The 19,266-nt window shown below is 44.5% G+C and overlaps 1 protein-coding gene across 1 annotated transcript in view; it reads right to left on the reverse strand.

The window, feature by feature from the left end:
* The window catches only part of PLEKHA2 (pleckstrin homology domain containing A2), a 156,559-nt gene extending 137,688 nt beyond the window's left edge, over positions 1-18,871 (reverse strand). Inside the window, exons 1-2 of the mRNA XM_068272278.1 lie at positions 18,513-18,871; positions 10,447-10,607 (exon numbers count right to left, since the gene is read on the reverse strand). Of these exons, the coding sequence (XP_068128379.1) occupies positions 10,447-10,584 (138 nt within the window). The 5' untranslated portion in view covers positions 10,585-10,607; positions 18,513-18,871. The remainder of the gene's footprint in view (positions 1-10,446; positions 10,608-18,512) is intronic.
* Positions 18,872-19,266: the final 395 nt, after the last annotated feature.

Consider the following 19,266-nt stretch of genomic DNA (forward strand, 5'->3'; position numbering starts at 1 on the left):
CTAGTGTGTGGCACAGATTTAATCTGACGGATCTATCTATCTCATACCTCCCAACTTCTTGAGATAAGGGACACTTTAAGACACTCACCTTCCACATCTCTAACCACGCCCCTAACCACACCCCTCGCCATTCATAATCACCAAAAAATTCTGAATCAAAACATGTTGTTTTTTCATTCAAATAACACTGGTCCTCTCTATCTTCATTCGTTTTTTTTGTTTTCATTTTAACTTTTAAAAATAAAAAATATGAGAATAAAGTCAGGGCTGGATTTCTGGAAAGGGTACAAAGGCCCAGGCCTTGGGCGTCTGCAGGCCAAGGGGCACCTGGATATGACAGAGGGGTTAGGCCCGCTTCACATCTGCATTCTGAGCCAAAAGGATCCGGTGAGTGGATCCGGTGTCCACTTCACCGGATCCGGATGGCTCAGTCCGTGGCCCGGTTCACATAGTGAAAACGGATCTGATCAATGATTGATCGGATCTGTTTTCACTCAGCAATACATAACTAATTTTCCGTAGCAGCTGGCGGTAGAGGCTTCCTCTTCTTCCGCTGTGACTACACAGCGCATCATGTGACTAGTCACATGACACGTCATGTAGTCACATGACGGCGACGCAGAAGAAGACATAGGGAGCTATGTCTGATGTGATGGTCCAATCTGGTGGTCACTTATAAGTGCACGGCCCCCTTAAATATCAGATGCCAGCAATAAGGAACAGGGCTTGTAGATTCTCTTGAAGAGTCAGTCCAGTTCCAGCGAGGAGCAGGAAGTGCTAGAAACAGACACAGCAGAAAACTTGCTGAGATACTCCACATTCTTATTACACTGCATATTGCATTCATCATGATTTCCTAACCTCTTCCAAAGTCACTGCTATGAGTCACTATGATGGTATCGCTATGGTGCTGGCCACTTCCTGCTGGTCAGCCCTTCATCTCAAGCATTATTTACACTGGAAAATCTTCCGGGGCTGGGAGTTAATCTGTTCAAGATTTCCTTTATAATAAAAGGATATTAATCATGGATTACAATGAAAGCTGCCCACAGAAAGGCGGGGCTGTAACCGACAATGGTGTGGACCTCTCAATTCATACTGCAGATGTAAGATCACTGAGGCCAAGCTTCCATTACTACTTCCTACCCGTTTCCCCGCATGCAAATTCGGGTGCGATATTACATTGAAATCAATAGGCTGCTTCTGAAATCACTTGCAATGGAAAAATAGGCTGAGGTTTTTTTTGCATCACGCATGCAAAATCCAATAGCCCTAAAGTGATTCAAATGCAGACGCACAAGTAGAAACATAGAGGAACAGGAACTGTACTGAAAAAAATTGCTTTTTTGTACAATATTCATTTATAGATTATTTAATGTTTGCCCATTGTAAAATCTTTCCTCTCTCCGATTTTCACTCTGAAATGTATCACTGGTGGTGACATCTTTAGTTCTGCGAGGTGATCTGTGCGGAATGTACATTCACTGAGAGCTCTAAGCACAGAGGGAGATACAGCTTGCTTGGCAGTTAGAAAAAACTGTTATTTCCCACAATGCATTGAGGTTCACAGATAGCAAGCTCTCAGGACCATGGTCATGACATCACAGTCGGGTGAGTTGATCCGCTGGATGGATCAGGCAAACCGCCTGTGATCAGTTGTCTAGTCTTTTGCCAAGCGTACACACGCCTGATTGTTGTCCATCGGACCAAAATCAAACAGTTTGGTTGAGGCTTGGGATGAGTTCCCACTTGCAACATTGATATACCTGTTTGGTACTTTTTGGTGACACAGCAACGGGTGTGCAAACAGATCCCATGTTTAAATAGCTTGTGCCGTTAAACGCAACGTAAAGCAGATAGCGGATGCATTTCCCATAAAGGCCTATGGTGGAAATGCATTTGCCTCAGGAGCGAATGCGTTTGAGAAAACGGACAAGACACTGAACTGGTCCACTCCGAACAGAATGTTTTTTATTTTATCAATCATCCTTTTTATTAAAACAAAAGGAAGCATACATAATAAAGCATTATATAAAACGTAGACTCAATCAATCCATTTTTCTGACTGATTGTATCATGTAAAAGATATGACCAATGTACCACACACACGTATGTTCAATTTTTTCCCCAATTATGATAAAAATGATTGGAAACTCTGAGAGAATTGCTAGGGTGCGTATATTAATAAATTGACAATCTAACACACACCATACCATCTTTGGAAAGATTGAAGAAAAATTTCTAGCATTTGGAATTGATAAAAATCAGAAAAAAAACAGGAAATTCGATCGGATTTTTCAGTGGAATGAAATAAAATCTTTAGATTTTTTGGGGAGAGCCGATCATATTTATCAAATTGCCGTAAAATCGGATCATTTTATTGTATCGTGTGTGGCCACCTTTAGTCCGCTGCATCACAATGGATAATATAATTGTATCGGAACAATATAATATTCCTATGGGTCCTTCACATTGATTACGGTGCGGCAGGTTCCCCCACAATAATGTACATTGTGCTGTGTGCTAACCAGGTAGCGTGTGCATCTACACTGGCAGTGAGGCATACTTTCATTGCACAGTATGCATCCAACGCGTAGCATTACTATTTGGCAGTGTATCGCGATGCAACCTGCACAGTGTTATTATTATTTAGTATTTATATAGCGCCATCTTCCACAGCGCTGTCTCTACAGAGTATATTGTGTTGTCACTAACTGGCCCTCAGGGCTGGAACCCACAAGAGCGCTTTTCAGAGCATTTAGGGAGCGCTTGAAAACGCTAGCGATTTCCAAAAACGCTCAGCTAATGTTAACGGATGTGCCAACTTCCACTTTAGCGTTTACGATTCCCAAAATTGCAAGCGCAGGACATGCAGCATTTTGTTAGCGTTAGCGCTTCAAGGTAATGTATATAATCACTGGCGTAATCCCTCATCAAAACTTGAACGGATCGATTTTTCTAGCGTTTTAAAGTTAATGTACACTGTAACAAAATTAAAAATAAATGAAAGGACCAATCAGACTTTAAAACGCTAATCGCTAATCGCTACACAACCGCTGGCAAATTGTGTACACTTTCTAAAATGCTCCCTAAAACGCTCATGAAATCGCTTACAAACTGCTCATACAAAACGCTTGCGATTGCGATTAGCGTTTTGTAGTGGGTTCCAGGCCTCAGAGGGGCTCACAGTCTAATCCCTACCATAGTCATATGGTTATGTATGTATTGTGTAGTGTATGTATCATAGTGTATGGCCAATATTAATGGCAAAGCCAAGTAACTTAATTGTATGTTTTTGGCATGTGGGAGGAAACTGTGGTGCTCGGGGAAACCCACGCAGACATGTTCAGAACATACAAACTCCATGCAGGTAGTGCCCTAGCTGGGATTCGAACTAGCACGAGAGTGCTAACCACTATGCCACTGTGCTATGTGAAAGGAGCCTGACACAGTTTCCATTGTTGAAGCAACCCAAAAAGAGTATGCTGCAGTTTTCTATCTGCTTCACCTCCTATCTCACTGGTCTTATTTTACTTTTCACACTATGGGCCTGATTCACAAAGCGGTGCTAACAGTTAGCACGCTGGTGAAAAGCCCTTTATCATGCCTAAACTCAGTTTAGGCATGATAAGTTTAGGTGTGATAAGTTTAGGTGTGATAAGTTTAGGCATGTTAAGTTTAGGTGTGATAAGTTTAGGCGTGATAAGTTTAAGCACCAACTGGGTTAGCACCGCAGTGCACAGCTGATCAAAAGTTTTACGCTAGCAAAGTCTGGTGCACTTCGCATAGAGTTTAATGGCGCTGCTTTGCGTGCGGGACTTTGCGTGCGATCTAAACTTATCTAAACTTATCATGCCTAAACTTATCACGTCTAAACTTACCACGCCTAAACTGGCTTTTCACCAGCGTGTGCAATGGTTATCATGCCTAAAGTCTCTAACTGGGTTAGCACCGCTTTGTGAATCGAGCCCTATGCGGTTTGCAGGGTGGTAAAGCACAGTGGTTTATCATCTCCAAAACGGTCAGTGGAAAAAAAAGTGTTAAATTACATGAAAGCTTCATTTAGAAAATCTCAGATCTTTTTCAGTGTTATATGAACAGGTCCTCAAACATTAGAAAAGACTTGTCTAAGGTCACTATTTGATCTTGTTGGGTACACTATCGGGTAGACCTATAACATTGGCTAATGTATACGCACCAAACTCCAACCAAATTTCCTTTGTGACAAGCTTTTTTGTTAAATTATTTAAAGTGACTACTGGCTCCCTCCTATTAGGGGGGGATTTCAATCTAGCATTCTCCTCTTGTCTTAATCTGTCTCTCTCTTGTCTTAATGACAGGTCAATACCCCTAGACTCACCATCATTCCCCTCACATGATCGCCTCTCTAGGAAATTCAGGGCCTTGATCCGTAAATACGGCCTCTTAGATTTATGGAGAATCTCGAACCCTACATCCAGGGACTATACTTTTTTCTCTCCCCCCCATGCAACACACTCCCGCATTGATTACTTTTTTACCAAAATGCCTACCTTGCCATCCCTAATCACAGCAGACATCTCCCCCACTGCCTGGTCAGACCATCATGCCGTCCTAATTGAACTTGATTGGCTACACACGCCACATAAACCTATGCAGTGGAGACTTAATGAATCTCTACTACGAGACAAAACATTCCACACCAAAATGTCAGAAGAAATTCAGTCCTTCTTTACCACCAATATCCCTTCTGTCTCTTCATTGGGGATGGCCTGGGAAGCACACAAAGCCTTTGTTAGGGGCCATTTTATTGCTGAGGGTTCTAAACGCAAAAAGATCTCCTCACGGAAATTGACCGAACTCACAAAGGCCCTCAAAGATGCATATACATTATATAAACAATCCCCCTCCCAAGACCTCTTCTCAAATATACAAAAACTAAAGCTTGATATCAGGTCCCTCCAGACCTCCCAACTGGAAAAAAGCTTGAAATGGTCGAGACAGCTGTTTTTCGAACGAGGAAATAAACCCCATACTATCCTTGCCCGCAAACTCAACCCCAGGGGATCTTCTCAGGCGATCCACGCCATGAAGGATAGTGAAGGCACCACTCACTATAACCCAACTAAAATTGCACAACTTTTCACTTCATATTATGAACAGTTATATAATCTACCTGATCCCTCTCTAGACCCTACATACACAGACAGAGTTTCTTCCTTCCTAGAAAATCTCCAACTCCCTAAGCTGACTGATGAGGAACGCGCATCACTAAACGTTCCAATTTCCAACATAGAAATTCTAGATACTCTTAAATCTCTTCCTTCCTCAAAGTCACCAGGCCCTGACGGCCTTCCCTACTCCTACTATAAAAACTTCCAAATGGTCTTAGTCCCCCATCTGACATCCCTAGCAAATAAAATCATGACAGGTGAATCTCCCCCCTCTACTTTCCTAAACTCCCTACTGACAGTAATCCCCAAGGAAGGAAAGGACCCACAACTCCCACAGAGCTATCGACCCATCTCACTTTTAAATTCAGACCTCAAAATCATCACTAAAACATTAGCCAGTCGACTAAACGCTATACTACCAAGGCTAATAAATAATGACCAGGTGGGATTCATATTAAACAGACAAGCAGGAGACAACACTCGGCGAGCCATTGACCTCATCTCCCTTATGTCCCGTTTAGGTAGGCCTTCTCTGCTTCTTAGCCTTGATGCAGAGAAGGCTTTTGATCGCCTCTCATGGCCTTTTCTTTTCCACGTCCTGCAACATCAAGGATTTGACGGACCCTTTCTAAATATTCTACATTTTCTTTACTCCTCCCCCTCAGCCACCATAAAACTCCCCATGGCCTCACATACCCCCTTCCAGATCCGCAATGGCACAAGGCAGGGCTGCCCCCTCTCCCCACTGCTTTTCGCCCTTAGCATTGAACCTCTGGCCAGCGCCATACGACAGAATACAAACATTTCAGGTGTCCAGATAGAAAAACACGAATTCAAAATCTCTCTATTTGCGGATGATATCCTGCTCACTATCACAAACCCCCTTATTTCATTGCCAAACCTACACGACACTATTTCTGCCTATGAATCACTCTCAAGCTTTCGCCTAAATCAAGATAAAACAGAGGCATTACCCATTAAAATCACACCTGATCTTCTAACCTCACTAAAACAACACTACCAATACAAATGGCAAACCCACTCCCTAAAATATCTAGGCATACATCTTACGCCCACATACTCTACCTTATACAAACACAACTACCCTTCTCTCATTCAACAAATACTTAAAGACCTTCACAAGTGGACCGCCTACAAGATCTCCTGGATAGGAAGGATTTATACTTTAAAAATGAACATACTCCCAAGACTCCTTTATCTCTTTGAAACCCTACCAGTACTAGTCCCAGCCTCCCAGTTATCAATTTTGCAAGCAGCCTTCGCTAAATTTGTCTGGAATCATAAACGACCAAGAATACGAGCCTCAATCCTCCTTTCCCCTAGGGAACAAGGGGGTTTGGGGTTACCCCTCCTCCGATACTATTACCAAGCTGCACATCTCCGCCAGCTACGTGAATGGTCCAAACTTAAAGTTCACACTAAATGGGGCCTTATCGAGGCACTTACTTTACTCCCAACCTCCCTTGCCTCCCTGATTTGGTCCAATCACCCTCCTAAAATACCCTTATCTCAACTACTCCCTACTATAAAATTCACTGTACAAATCTGGAGATCAACGGCTACATCAGCTAACTTGAGATCTTCCCCCTCCCCATTAATGCCTATTCTAGGCAACCCTGCTTTCCCCCCTGGAATGTCTAGAGACTTTATGTCTAGATGGTACAACCTCAATTTCTTTAACCTGCTTAATTGGAAAGACCCTCTCACTGGCCTTTTACAATCTAGGTCCTCCCTAAAAGATAAAATACCATCCTCACCCCAATACATATTAGAATATACCCAAACAAAGCACTTCCTCCTCTCCCTACTGCGGAATTCTCCCTCCTCCTCTGTTCCCCCGCTAACACCCTTTGAACATATGTGCAACTCTGAGGGCTACCAAAAGGGTCTGATCTCTCAGATCTACACCCTGCTACATACTAAATCAGGACTAATCACTCCTGCCCACACATATATGTCCAAATGGGAATCTGCCCTATCTCAAACTATACAATTAGAGGACTGGGAGGAGATATGGGAAAACGCCAAGCACTCCTCTATGTGCATACAGATAAGAGAAAACATATACAAAGTTATGTTCCGGTGGTATCTTACTCCAGCTAAGCTTTCAAAGATATATCCAGAATCCTCTCAATTGTGTTGGAGAGGCTGCAATGAAAAGGGAAGCCTGGAACATATCTTTTGGTTTTGCCCAAAGATCTCCCCACTATGGTCTAAAGTACAACGCCTCATTCAATTAAAAACTGGGATTTTAATCCCTCTTGACCCCGTCTATATGGTCCTTGGTAAACCTCCCCCAGATACCCCCAGGCACACGATACGCTTAATCACTCACATTTTGACAGCCACTCGTCTATCAATTGCCTCATCCTGGAAAAACATTACTCCCCCGACATTAACGGAGGTCAAACATAAGATCGAATGGACCAAAGAGATGGAAAGAATGACAGCATCACTAAGAGACAATGAATCCAGTTTTCACAAAGTCTGGAGCCCTTGGTCCCTATCCTCTCCCGACTTACGGCCCCCCTAAATCACACTCACCAATCCTACTCCTAGAATACACACACTCCCCTACAACATATAGACAGGCCAGGAATATCCCACCACTAAAGAGCCAAATACTCAAACTTACACCTTTAAGCCCCTGCATACATATACATAACCTTCGACCTTAGTCCTATCGGAAGGCCAATGGTATATCTCTTCCGTCCCCCTCCTATAGGCCTTCCCTCCATTACCCATTGATCTTTGGTGTGACCCCCCATACTGTTATGCCCCCAGTTTCAGTGTTGATTAGGCTAACAGTGCCAGTGCATAATATTCAATTATGTTATTTAAGTTGCCCTCTAGAATTGCTCTACTTTTCTTAACCATCTTAGCGGTATGGACGAGCTCAGCTCGTCCATCACCGCCGATGGCTGCCGCTCAGGCCCTGCTGGGCCGATTTTGTTCAAATAAAGAGCAGCACACGCAGCCGGCACTTTGCCAGCCGCGTGTGCTGCCCGATCGCCGCCGCTCTGCGGCGATTCGCCGCGAGCAGCGGCGAAAGAGGGTCCCCCCAGCCGCCTGAGCCCAGCGTAGCCGGAACAAAAAGTTCCGGCCAGCGCTAAGGGCTGGATCGGAGGCGGCTGACGTCAGGACGTCGGCTGACGTCCATGACGTCACTCCGCTCGTCGCTATGGCGACGATCTAAACAAAACAAGGAAGGCCGCTCATTGCGGCCTTCCTTGTTTATTCTGGGCGCCGGAGGCGATCGGAAGAACGCCTCCGGAGCGCCCTCTAGTGGGCTTTCATGCAGCCAACTTTCAGTTGGCTGCATGAAATAGTTTTTTTTAAATTTAAAAAAAACCCTCCCGCAGCCGCCCTGGCGATCTTAATAGAACGCCAGGGTGGTTAAATTAATCTGCAAGATGATCAAGAATACATATTTGTATAATCGTTGGATGGTTACAGGTTCACCACAACTCCAAGCCGTCAGAACTTTTTCCGAACTGGACTAACGCTCTTGAGATGAACTGTTCCTGAACTAGTCTACAGTTATTGATCTCACCATGTTAGGCGCTGTTAGCCCTTGACATGATTATTATGTTTACCCAACACTGTGTATTCTCTTTGTGTTTTGTTTTTCCCTTTCTGTTAAGAAAATCTTTTAATAAACATCAGTAAAACAAAAAAAAGAAAAGACTTGTCTAAGGCTGAGTACACACGTACGATAACGATCGTTCGAAAACGAACGATAACAACAATCGGACCGATAATCGTGCGCTCCAAATTTTCCAACGATCGTTTTTTTGGACGATAACGACCGTTATCGTTCAATCTAACCGATCCAACGCGGCGGATTTTTTCGAAAGATAATCGTTCAATCGTTGCAGTGTGTACAAAGATCGTCCGATAATGATTATCTGTGGAGTAGTACGCATGTTCTTATTGCCTGTCATAACGTCACTCCCGTTTGCGCACGCATTTTTTTATTGTTCGTCGTTCAGTACTTTATACTTATATCGCTCACGTGTGTACACAATCGTTCATTACGAACGATCTTTTCGGTCTAATTTGAATATCGTGTAAACGTCACGAATCGTTCGTAACGAACGATCTTTATCGGACGTGTATACGAACCTTAACCCACTCAGTTGCAAAACAGGATGGGCAAAGCACACTCAGGCCTTGTTCACACAGATGGCTTTGAGGGTGGACAACCGCTACATTTTACCACATTCTAAAATTGGATAAGAAAATGCCAAATCCCAGAGCTTCTGCTGAAAAGGACCACCTGTCCATATAAACAGTACATGCTGCTCAGCTACACCCAAGTCACGTGTCTCTACAGTGCTCCGTGCCCACAGAGAGCCCAATCCAATTTGCTTTTTCTACCAAGTTTTCTTCTGGGTGATATTTCACATCTTCACAAATAAAAATCCTTTTAAGCCACCAGCAGTCAAGAAAATACTCAGAATAATTTTGATAGTACTTTTTCACCTACTTGTTGGCACTTTTTCAATTGCAGAGTGCTGAAAAGTTTCAAAATTATTTCTTAGGAGAAAACTTAGGAGAAAAAGTGAAATGTATTGGACCCGGTGTCACCCTAGTATTGAGATTGATCCTCACAGCTGAAACCTAACTGAAGATGCGTACACACCTAAAGATCTGATAACCCGTACACACACTAGATGGATGTTGTCTGACGAGCATCACACCCAATCCCTCGGACAACATCGCTGGGCCAAGACTGTCCAGAAATGTAGTGTGCCTGTAGGCCAACAATCCATTCTGTTGAAAGCAGGGCTGTGGGGGTCAGATTCTGAGCAATTTCTGGGTACCTGGAGTCAGAGTTGTTGGGCTACTATGCCCACCCGCTGAGCGGATCGCTCAGAAACAGCCTTATCAGTCTGCAGACAGACTGTACACACGCACTACTGTCGGCAGAACGCCCAGCCAGCGGGAGGGTCTGACGGACCCGTCGTTCATTACAGTAGTGAGTGTCTACCCATCTTTAATCTAACATATGTATGGGCCTTAATCTCTCCAAATTGATAATCTGATGTTGGAAGCTTTACCAAAGATTGCACAATCAGATTGCAGGGTGTATAGCCGTACATAACTGTTGCCCATAGTAGCCCACCCTATTTTCTTATTTTTTTCTAAGCTGCACTAGAAAAACGATAGCTGCCATTGGGTTGCTGGGAAAAACACACATATCATTTTCTCCTAGTCTTGATGTGAAGTCTCCAGTCATTTGTCTGGTCATGCAGAAGGCTCAGCTCACCTGCGGGTTGTCCATGTACCACACCAGATAATTGGCCTGTTTGTCCAGGATGAAATATCTGCGTAGAAATCTGCCGCTCTCTGCATCCTCAATGTCCAGAAAGCCACAGGTCCGGCGGTAACGATCCACATAAGGCATTCCTACTGAATCCGAACATTACCCTGCAGGGGACAGAAAGACAGACTTATATCTGCAGCCAAGCTACCTTATCACCATGGCATGGAATTACAAACACTTAGGCCCAGTGCACACCAAAACCGCTAGCAGATCTTCAAAACGCTAGCGGTTTTGGCAGCAGAGAGCCGATATTTGCCGGGTGCACACTGAGCAGATTTTGTATGAGATCCGCCGGCCACATCCGCATCAACATCCGCATCAACATCCGCGTGGCTAATGTATCTCTATGGGCTGGTGCACACCGGCGGTTTGAGGTCATAAGCAAACCGCAAACGTGCAGCAAGAGGCACGTTTGCGGCTTGCTAAAAACCTCAAACCGCCGGTGTGCACCAGCCCATAGAGATACATTAGCCACACGGATTTTCAAGCGGATGCAGCCGGCGGATCCGCCCAGTGTGCACTGGGCCTTAAAGAGGAACTGTTGCGAAAATCTTAAAATTTAAAACACATACAAATAAGAAGTACGTTTCTTCCAGAGTAAAATGAGCCATAAATTACTTTTCTCCTATGTTGTTGTCACTTACAGTAAGTAGTAGAAATCTGACATTACCGTCAGATTTTGGACTAGCCCATCTTCTCTTTGGGGGGTTCTCAGGGTTTTCTTTATTTTTAAAGGCACTTAGTGAATGGCAGTTGCTCCATCCAACTGCCAAAATAGAGTGCAGCGAGCAGGGAGGCTGGTCAGCATCTTTGGATAAATCTTTTTCATGGAATGTCTTTATAAAGAATAAAGGCCATGCTAAGAATCCCCCATGTAGAAATGGACTACATCAGGGGTCCCCAACCTTTTCCGGCATGGGGGGGGGTATGCGACCTAGTGGACAGTGCCATGCGCAGCAGGTTAGGGGGGGGTGAGTGGGGGGGGATTGGGGTTGCCCCAGCATAGGGAGTTTAGTTGCCCCAGTATGGCTAGTATAGTTACCCCAGTATAGCTAGTATAGTGCCCCAGTATAGCTAGTAAAGTGCCCAGTATAGCTAGTATAGTGCCTAGTATAGCTAGTATAGTGCCCAGTATGGCTAGTATAGTGCCCCAGTATGGCTAGTATAGTGTCTAGTATAGTCCCAGTATGGGTAGGTAGTGCCCCAGTATAGCTAGTATAGTGCCCAGTATAGCTAGTAAAGCCCCAGTATAGCTAGTATAGTGGCCAGTATAGCTAGTATAGTGCCCAGTATGGCTAGTATAGTGCCCAGTATAGCTAGTATAGTGCCCAGTATAGCTAGTATAGTGCCCAGTATAGCTAGTATAGTCCCCCAGTATAGCTAGTATAGTGCCCAGTATAGGTAGTATAGTGCCCAGTATAGCTAGTATAGCACCCAGTATGCCTAGTATAGTGCCCAGTATAGCCCCAGTATAGCTAGTATAGTCTCAGTACAGCTAGTATAGTGCCCCAGTATAGCTAGTATAGTGCCCAGTATGGCTAGAATAGTGCCCAGTATAGCTAGTATAGTCCCAGTATGGGTAGGTAGTGCCCCAGTATAGTTAGTATAATGCCCAGTATAGCTAGTATAGTGTCCCAGTATGGCTAGTATAGTGTCCCAGTATGGCTAGTATAGTGACCAGTATGGCTAGTATAGTGCCCAGTATAGCACCCTAGTATGGGTGAGTGGGTGGGTGGGTAGGTAAGTAGTGCCCCTCCCTAATTCCCCCCCCCCCCCCCCCCCCCCCCCGCGGCCGCTGCTCCTCTTACCTTATGAGCGGGCGGCCGCTTCCTTTCTTTATATTCCCCCAGGCGCCGCTCTCCTCTTATTAGCATCCGGTATTACAGCATCGCGTCTTGCGGCTGCTGTAAGGAAGGAAAGGAAGCGCGGCAGCGGTTCCCATGGTAACGCCGATGCATATCGCCACTACAGGAAGCCGCTGCCGCGCTTCCTTCCCTTCCTTACAGCAGCCGCAAGACGCGATGCTGTAATACCGGATGCTAATAAGAGGAGAGCGGCGCCTGGGGGAATATAAAGAAAGGAAGTGGCCGCCCGCTCATAAAGTAATAGGAGCAGCGGCCGCGGGGGGGGGGGGGGGATTGGGGGAGGGGCGAGAGGCCAGACATGCCAACGGACCAGCAGTGGGCTGCGGCCCGGTGGTTGGGGACCCCTGGACTACATGGCATCACAGCCCTAGCGCCCGTTATAATTAGTAAAAATGCTCATTTTGTACAATATTTATAGATTAGTCAAGGCTTGCCCATTTACATTCTGAAATGTATCACTGGTGGTGGCATCTTTAGTTCTGCCAGGTGATCTGTACCGAATGTTCGTTACTGAGAGTTCTATGCACAGAGAGAGATACTACTTGCTTAGCAGTTGGAAAAAAAAATCATTATTTTCCACAATGCAACGAGTTTCATAGACAGCAAACTGTGAGGACCATGGTCATGACATCACACTGTGGGAGGGGACTCACCTCAATATCAGCCATACAGACCCCAATGATGATCTATTCATGAAAAGGTTAAGATATTTCGTGGAAAAGGGGGTATCAGCTACTGATTGAAATTAAGTTCAATCCTTGGTTAAAGGACAACTTTAACAAGAGGGATATGGAGGCTGCCATATTTATTTCCTTTTAAACAATACCAGTTGCCTGGCTGTCCTGCTCATCCTCTGCCTCAAATACTTTTAGCCATTAGCTATAGACCCTGAACAAGCATGCAGCAGATCAGGTGTTTCTGACATTATTGTCAGGTCTGCTAGATTAGCTGCAGGCGTGTTTCTGGTGTGATTCAGACACTTCTGCAGCCAAATAGATCAGCAGGGCTGCCAGGCAATCGGTATTGTTTAAAAGGAAATAAATATGGAAGCCTCTATATTCTTCTCCTTTCAGTTGTCCTCGCTTTTCTAAGCGCTTTTCCAGAGCGGTTTTGTAATTCACTCCCTGACGCAAGTCAGGAAATGAACTCTTTGACCCGGAAAAGAATAAATGCAATGTATTCTTTAAAACACAAATGCAATTGCTGCACAAAGTGATTTTGTGAGCGTTTTGCATTTTCCCTATACCTTCCATTGAGGCAAAAACACCTCAAAAATGGTCCATGCAGCGCTTTGCTGAGCGGATCGGAAAAGAACCGCTCAGCTGTGAACTCTCTCATAGGGAATCAGAGCACAAGCGTTTTGTGGGCGATTTTAAAAATCTTTTGCGCTTGAAAAAAGTTGGAAAACGCCCCTAGTGTGAACAGGCCCGAAGGGTACTTTCACACTATGCATGTTGTGTTGCGCATCCTGAAAAATAAGACTGCAATTTCTGATTGTATTAGTGGTCATATGACCTTTCAGGTCTGAAAATTCTGGCTTTGTAAGGGCCCATTCACACTTGCTGATCGCAAAACGCTAGCGATTTTGTTAGCATTTTGCTCTGGCGTTTTCTGGCGAGTAATGCCCAAAAATCACCATTCACACCTGGCGACTTTTTAGCGATCACGTTTTGCGCTTCTATAGCACTAAAGCGCGATCGGCGGGAAATTGCCTGAAAATGGTGCAGGCTACGCGTTTGCGTGTTTTTTGGCCGATTTGTGTCGATTAGCGCAAATCGCCCAAATGAGAACGGGCCCATAGACTTTTATTACCCTAGCGCTTTGAAAAGCGCTAGCGTTTGAGCGTTTTACCGAAATCGCCGGCAAAACGCTCAAGTGTGAATTGTCCCTAAAAGTTTTCATGCAGAAGCTGAGACTTTGCCCCACTAATTTCTCCAGAGCCAAAATGACTAATGCTGGGTTCACACGTTGCGATTTCCTGCTCGATCCAAAGTAACGATTGGGATCGATCAATTATTTCCGACATGTTCGATCGGGTTTCGATCGATACAGCCGTCTATTTTGCATACTTATAGAAAATCTGTAATGATAAAACCTCCCCTGGGGGGTACTCACCTCAGTTGGGGGAAGCCTCCGGATCCTATTGAGGCTTCCCCGTCCTTCTCGGTCCCACGGCGGCGGCGAAAATACTCCCGGAGCGATGTAAATATTTACCTCCTTGGCTCCAGCGCAGGCGCAGTATCCGCTCTCTGCACGGAGATAGGCGAAAATAGCCAATCTCCGTCGGCCGATCTACTGCGCAGGCGCAAGTCTCCTGCGCCTGCGCAGTAGAGCGGACCCGACGCAGATTGGCTATTTTCACCTATCTCCGTCAGAAGAGCCGAAACAGCGCCCCCGCTGGAGCCCGAAAAGGTAAATATTGCACAGCCTGACAATTGTCGCCTGTGCGTTCCGGGGGCTGCAGCGAGACCGCCGTGGGACACAGGAGGATGGGGGAAGCCTCGAAAGGGTCCAGAGGCTTCCCCCTACTGGGGTGAGTACCCCCCAGGGGAACTATTTCAGTATAGGTTTTCTTTAACATCGACGGCTGTGTCGATCGAACCCGATCGAACATGTCGGAAATACACGGTCGATCCCGCGGATCGAGCAGGAAATCGTAACATGTGTACCCAGCATTACCCATGGAGCCCATGCTGATGGACAAGGTTCCCCAAACAAAGTACTCTAAGCATATGGCAAAGTCTTCTGAGTTAACATACAGGTGTTTCGTGATTTAACGTTTATTAATTATTATGGTCTTAGGTGGGGAGGCCTCACAATCATGTTAAATAATCTCATAGCTGATAACCCGTGTCTGTCTGGGTTTCCTCCAGGCATTCCAGTTTCCACTCACATCCCAAAAACATACAGATAAGTTAATTGACTGCTTTCTAAAAAATAGTCCTTGAGGTGGCCACACACCATACATTTTTTTTTAAATATCTGCTCAATTCAAGAATAGAAATCAATTTTTCTGACTGATTGTAACAATTCAAAAATTTGACCAATGTACCACACACCTTCATGTTCAATTTTTCCCCAATCATGAATAAAATAAGTGAAAGCTCAGAAAAAAATTGTTTGGAACTGTACATCAAATAATTGATAATCCATCACACACCATACAATTCTTGATAAGTTGGTCTGAAATTTCCAACATGTCCAATCTCCAAAAATCGGGAAAAAAAAAAAAGAAATTCGAACGAATTTATCAATCAAAAACAAAGAACAGCTCTTGATTTTTCGGGACAACCGATCAAAATTATCGAATTGGTGAAAAATTGAATCTTTTAATTGTATGGTGTGTGGCCACCTGTAGACTATGAAAGCCATCTGACTATGAGATTCATAAAATGTTGATGCTACTGATTGTTACTGTTAGAACTAATCTTGTTATTAATGTTAATGTGATAATGAATGAGATTCTCAATGTTCGTAAAATAATTTACTATGTTTGAAGTTCTGTTGGTAAAAACTTATTGAAACAGAAAGTTATCAGAAAGTCATGTGACTATGACAGGATTAGATTGCGAGTCCCTCTGAGGGACAGTTAGTGACAAGACAATATTCTCAGTACAGTGCTGCGTAATGCTAGGTACACAGGTTGCGTTTTTGTGCTCGATAGATGCATTCGATTGATTATTTCCGTCATGTCTGATATACCTTTTAAACGTTTTACCCCTCGATTTCTCATAGAAGTGAATGGAAATTGATAAGAAAAGATAAGATAAACGAGCGGGAAATCGAGCACAAAAACAAATCGAAAATCGATCGAACAGGAAATTGACCAAAAAAAATGCATCGTGTGTACCTAGCATCAGATATTAGTGCTTCACAAATATGAAATAATATTCATAAATATGAAATAATATTAACCCTACATACGAGTACATTTCAGGGTTGTGCTCCGTGTATTTCTATGTACAGTAACTAAGGAGCTTGGGGCCCCGGTCTGACATGGGGCCCTAAGAACTCTATTAATATAGAGCCCCAAAACCTGCCAAGGAAAGCTGCAATGTCAGAGAGGTGTAATAAGAGTAAGGAAACCACTATTCATCATAGAGGTGGTCAGTGCCATGGAATATGTTGGCGCTTTATAAAATCAATAATAATTACCAGCATAGCACAAATGCAAACCTAATAAAATGTATAAAGGACGACCCCTAGTGGGCCCCTCTAGTCCAGGGTCCCCGGTGCGGCCACAACCTCTGCATCCCCTATTGCTACACCACTGTGTATGTATCAAAGCACACTGAATATGCAGCAGGCAGTAAGTGATGGTGCGGCTCACACATCTGCACTCGTGTATTGCCTATGACACGCTTCAGTGGAATGGACAATGAACAGCAATATTTTTAATTGATGCCTATTAAAAATGTTTCATCCTTAAAAAAATACCAAAACTTTTAAAATGCTTTTTTAACGCCTTCTGTAGTCAGCACTATAAGGTAGACAGACTGGGTGACTGAAGATAATAGAGTCATTTGGGCTCTATTCATAAAACCTTACCGCAAGTTTTCCGCTCAAAACAGCGGATTTTCCCGTCCATTTAGCAAAGTGGGCATTCATAAAAGCTGTTCCCGCATGAAAATCTACAATCCCCCAGCAGAGCGAGAAATTTCCGCCTTCTCCAGTGTTTTTCTAGATTTATCTAGAAAAAAGTAACAAAATGGCCATTCATAAAGATTAGAGGAAGCGGTATGTGGACGGGAAATACCGCTTCCTCTGATTTTGCGGATTACATACAAGTGAATGGGACAGACCTCCCAGAGAGAGCAGTGCACGGAGGGACTCTGCCGGCTGAAGTGTTTCCGCATGCCTTCCGACAGCTTACCGCCAGCTTTCAGCGGGAGATCTCCGCTCTTGCATCGCAGCTTTCAAGATTTCTTTGAATGACCACCCAGAAGTGTAAAATACCGCTGCGGTATTTTCCCTCCAGGAGTTTTCTCGCAACAACTTTTTTATGAATAGAGCCCATTGTGGTGAAAATTGCAACTTTGTCAGATTTGCAACCTCTACCATTGCTCTGACATGTTACATTTAAATTTCTACTGTTCCTCCAGCTCCTATGAGCCTTCCAACGTTTCTGCCTAACACTAACCTCCCTACTACCTAACATTAACCACCTACCCTACCCTGTGCCTAAAACTACCTCCATCCATCCTCTGCCTAACACTAACCTACCCTGTGCCTAAAACTACCTCCATTTATCCTCTGCCTAACACTAACCCACCCTGTGCCTAAAACTACCCCCATCCATCCTCTGCCTAACACTAACCCACCCTGTGCCTAAAACTACCTCCATCCATCCTCTGCCTAACACTAACCTACCCTTTCCTGTGCCTAAAACTACCTCCATCCATCCTCTGCCTAACACTAACCTACCCTGTGCCTAAAACTACCTCTATCCATCCTCTGCCTAACACTAACCTACCCTGTGCCTAAAACTACCTCCATCCATCCTCTGCCTAACACTTACCTAACCTGTGCCTAAAACTACCTCCATCCATCCTCTGCCTAACACTAACCTACCCTGTGCCTAAAACTACCTCCATCCATCCTCTGCCTAACACTAACCTACCCTGTGCCTAAAACTACCTCCATCCATCCTCTGCCTAACACTAACCTACCCTGTGCCTAAAACTACCTCCATCCATCCTCTGCCTAACACTAACCTACCCTGTGCCTAAAACTACCTCCATCCATCCTCTGCCTAACACTAACCTACCCTGTGCCTAAAACTACCTCCATCCATCCTCTGCCTAACACTAACCTACCCTGTGCCTAAAACTACCTCCATCCATCCTCTGCCTAACACTAACCTACCCTATCCTGTGCCTAAAACTACCTCCATCCATCCTCCGCCTAACACTAACCTACCCTGTGCCTAAAACTACCTCCATCCAGGCAAATTGCAAGCAGGTGAACATGAACAAAGTGAATTGCAATAAATTCCTTGGCTTGTGGGATACTTTTATAGAATGCATGGTGGCATCATGCAAGTGCTGATCTCTGACATCTGGATGAGAACTACAGCATGTGCCAAACCAAGAATGTCACTTATTATAAATCCATCATCCAAAATCAAACTGCAATAAAACTTACCTTAACACACGTTTTCAAGTCTTGGTCATGCTTATATTTCTCCAGTTTGTGATCTGTCCTTCCCATTGGAGAACTCAGCTGCGAGTAGTTGCACTTGTCCTGTCCTGCAGTTGGATGTATTGAGTTCAGTGAGTCTCCTGTGATGTCAGTGTAGGTGTCAGTTAATCCGCAGACAGTGAACTATCTCCCATCCACAAGTGTACAATGCTGGAGTTTGTTGCCTTTAGGAGGATCCGGATCATCAGAGACTCTGCTGCTGTCCTCCTCGTATACTCTGTGTTTGTTTGTCTGCTTCCTACTCAGTGATTCTTCCCTTGACAATCAGTGTGGCAGGCACGCCTCATGCACACCCCTGCAGTCACACAATAGCAGCACTCACAGTTGTGGGCCGGGTTAGCAGAGAGTACAGTGTGAAGCAGGAAGCAGGAGAAAGCCACTGTGACTGCACAATAGAACTTCTGCTGTGACAGGTCCCTGATCGCTGTGAGAGCAGCAACTTTCATCTGTCTCATCAACAGGCCAATAAGCAAAGCACACTGATCAACCACAGCTCCGAACAACCACTGATGAGCAAAGGGAAGAGCACTGATTATGTTATTATAAGGGCACCTGCCAAGGGGTGGGACATGAGAGTGGACATTCAAAGACAACCATCACAAAGAAAATGTAAAATACATGTAAACACATACAAATAAACAGCCTGTTTCTTCCAAAGTAAAATGAACTGTAAATTACTTTTCTAGTATGTTGTTTC

Source organism: Hyperolius riggenbachi, chromosome 3 (genome assembly GCF_040937935.1).
Source record: "Hyperolius riggenbachi isolate aHypRig1 chromosome 3, aHypRig1.pri, whole genome shotgun sequence".
NCBI lineage: Eukaryota > Metazoa > Chordata > Amphibia > Anura > Hyperoliidae > Hyperolius > Hyperolius riggenbachi.